The sequence below is a fragment of the Harpia harpyja genome, chromosome 6, assembly GCF_026419915.1.
Source record: "Harpia harpyja isolate bHarHar1 chromosome 6, bHarHar1 primary haplotype, whole genome shotgun sequence".
Taxonomy (NCBI): Eukaryota; Metazoa; Chordata; class Aves; order Accipitriformes; family Accipitridae; genus Harpia; species Harpia harpyja.
In genome coordinates, this window is record NC_068945.1 from 43,177,935 (window position 1) to 43,181,162 (window position 3,228).

General features: G+C 52.0%; 1 protein-coding gene across 1 annotated transcript; it reads right to left on the minus strand.

Moving 5' to 3' along the window:
- Positions 1-448: 448 nt before the first annotated feature.
- Positions 449-2,470, minus strand: LOC128143583 (putative ankyrin repeat domain-containing protein 20A5). The gene is made up of 5 exons (XM_052790942.1): positions 2,262-2,470; positions 1,585-1,699; positions 1,166-1,330; positions 984-1,078; positions 449-569 (listed from the first exon to the last, which is right to left on the minus strand). Exons 1-5 carry the CDS (start codon positions 2,468-2,470, stop codon positions 449-451), a joined length of 705 nt encoding a protein of 234 aa, XP_052646902.1.
- Between the last annotated feature and the right edge of the window lie 758 nt (positions 2,471-3,228).

A 3,228-nucleotide genomic window follows, 5' to 3' on the forward strand; every position in this document is an offset into this window, starting at 1 on the left:
GGAAGAAAACGAACCCTATCCCAGCCAAAACCAGGACAAACCGATATATTAACTGACAACTCAGCCCCTCTCACGACAACATAAACCATATACCCAACGTGTCTACACACGCGAGCATAATCCACAGCCATGAAGGCAGAGTTATCTCTATAACAGTAGCAGCACCATGCCAAAGAAGCTGGCTTGCATTTATATCCCCGGCAACTGTGGCAACCGTAAGAGCAATCCTAAAGCATCCAAAACGTGTCATGAAATAGATCCGCTTCTGCAGGCACTGCATTGCCATCATTTTAATCCCTGCTTGCTCCCAAAACAATGCTTTCCCCCTTTCCTACAACCACAGCGAAAGCAAAGCCAAATACACGGAAGCGTTGGAGAATTCAGGTTGGAAGGCACCTCATGAGGTGTCCAGGCCAACCGCCTCCCCAAAGCAGACTGAGCTATGAGGTCAGACCACGCTGTTCAGGGGTCCTTCCACTCTGCTCTTCAAAGCCCCCACGGATGGAGGCTGCACAAACTCCCGGGGCAAGCTGTTCGACTGCTTGACCATCCTCAGGCCGAGTTTTCTCCTTACGCGCAGTTAAAACACCTTGTGTTTCACTTTATGCCCCTTGTCTCTCGGACAACGTTGCCTCTCTTTCTCCTAACGCTTCCATTCACAACACTTAAGCACCACCTATGCCGCCACTTAAAAAACCCTCTCCTGCAGAGCCGTGGTGCTGCTGAGCTAATGGCAAGTTTCCTGCCCAGTCTGGGTCTGGGTCTGTGTGTGGAGGGGGCACCACAGACCGCTTTCTTGCAGTCTTTGGGGTGGAAAGGATGAGAGCAGCCAAACGCAGACCTGCTTTTACCAGTCACACAGGGAACTCCTTCCGTGTGGCTCCTTCTTTTTCAAAGCTCATTCCCACGCCTCTCATCAATCATACTTGCAGATGACTAAAGAGACCTATGTGCCATTTGACACATTTTGACAAATATCTCACCTTTCACGCTGATTTTCAGTTCCTTTTTTGTGAAGAAACTCTACCGTCTCCTCATCATGTTTGGAGACAGCAAGATTAAGGGGGGTATATCCCTCCTGAAAGGACAAATAATCCCCGTTAGAAAAACCCAGACAAGTTCTGCACCTTTTCAAAAGAGCAGCTTTACCAAGTGCCAAGGTTACCCGGTTCTGAGCATTAATATTGGCATTATGCTCAAGTAACAGCCCTGCTACCGTTGTATTAGGAGATACGACAGCAAGGTGAAGGGCAGTGTTGCCGTCAGCATCTGCCAGGTTCGGGTCGGCACCATGCTGCAGCAAAATAGCCACACGTTTTTCTTGCTGGCACTGTACTGCCCGGGAACAACACACAAAAAAGGGAAGATTTCCAACATTTATGTTTCACTCTGTCACAGCTCGGCCAGCTTCTGAATGCTGGGAAAGAAAAGCATCTTCCGAGATTAGCTAGCATATGCCCGTTCCACACCTATTACAACACGCACGTTACCACGTAGGTCCGTGTAAAGAATCCTGCCAGGCACCTCTCATTTAACGCACAGTCGGCAAGTCCCACTGACAAGAGCGTAACATATTCCGCATACCGTCATCAGTGGCGATCTCTTGAAATTGTCAGCAAGGTTCAGCTGGCAGTTCTCTTGTACCCGAAATCCAACGGCATCCACGTGCCCGTTTGCACAAGCGACATGCAGAGGTGTCCTAAAAATTAAACATACGAGCTTAACATAGACAGACAACGAACGAACCAAAGCTCTGTTGCCGCTCAGCCCTGGGGATCCTGCAGCCCAGACTCTGCTCCTCCTGCTTTCCTGCACCGCTCACCCACAGGGCAGAAGAGAACTGGTGCTGCCTGAGCAGCTGCAGAACGACCCCGCGGGGAGACCACTGCCAAGCAGCAGGTCGGCGGCAGGCACTTCCAACAGCACTCAAGCCAACCCGGCAGCTACGAGCAATGAAAAGCTCTGGAGCTCGCTCCCCCAGCTGACAGGGCAAATCTCACTTTTCAAGCAATTAGCTTGAATCTGATCCTACGCAAAACCTTGAGAGCGGGCACTTCTGCGGGGCACCCACAAGCTGCCAGGGGGGTTGATCGCACCACGCTGATGCTCCCGCTGGACCAGCAGGCTCTGCGCTGTAACGTGCTGCTGGTGCTTGAGAGAGGGTGCTTGAGAGAGGCCTGGCGGAACTTGGCTCAGAACCTCCCGCAGCAACGCCTGCCAGAAGCAGCCAAGGTGTCCGTCAGCGGCCCGCAGCCCCTCACCGCTTCTCCTGGTCTTGCCCGTCGATGCCACCTCTCTTCGGCTGCGACCGCCTCAGCCGGGCCAGGGCGCCGCGGGCAGCCGCGCGGTGCAGCCTGCCCGGGTCCTTCTGCCCGAGCTCGTAGGCACTGGTGGCAGCGGCTGGAGGGCAGGGCTGCCCAGAAGCGCTGCCGGAGGGCGACTGCTGGCGCTTCTTGCTGAAGAGCGCCATGACCCTCTGCATGCTGCGGCGCATACTGCAGCACATGCTGCAGCACATGCTGCAGCACGGTCGTGGCCCCGCTGGGAGCCACCAGCAGCAGGAGGCGTAGACACATATTTAGCTAACGGTCGCAAGAGCATTCCAAATGCCTTTAGAAGACCTTGAACAGAATAAACAAGAAGACAAAAAAAGAAAGATGCCAATTAGAACAACACAGGTGTGCATTCCATGATAAAGGGAACTTGGCACAAAACCCCCCAATTTGGCAGTTTATCTCGACCAATTAGACTGAGACAAGTTTCGCATGTTTTAGTTGGTATAACCAATTATGTCCTATGTTTAGGCGCGTGTACAGAGTTAGTATAACCAATTATGTCTTATGTTTATGTGCATGTACAGTATTGATATAACCAATCATATTTTATGCTTGTGCGCGTGTACAGTGACTTTGCAGAATATGTGACTATAAATATGTGTGTGTTTTAGCAATAAAGGGTCGTCTGCTTTCAACTTTACAGGCGTCCGTCTATTTCAATCTCCTCAAATGGTGACCCCGACGTGACTGCGGGCCAAGAAAACGCTGGAATTGCTGGAAGTGCGTCCGGAGGAGACTCTAGCCGAACGATCGTCTAGCCAGCTGGACTGAGCGGACAACCTTCTCCCGGGAGATCAATCACCCTGCTCGTTTGGAAGTAAGGTGAGCGGCTAGAAGGATTAAAATGGGTGCCCAGATGGCTGCGGAAGAAGGGGCAATTGTACGAATGCTT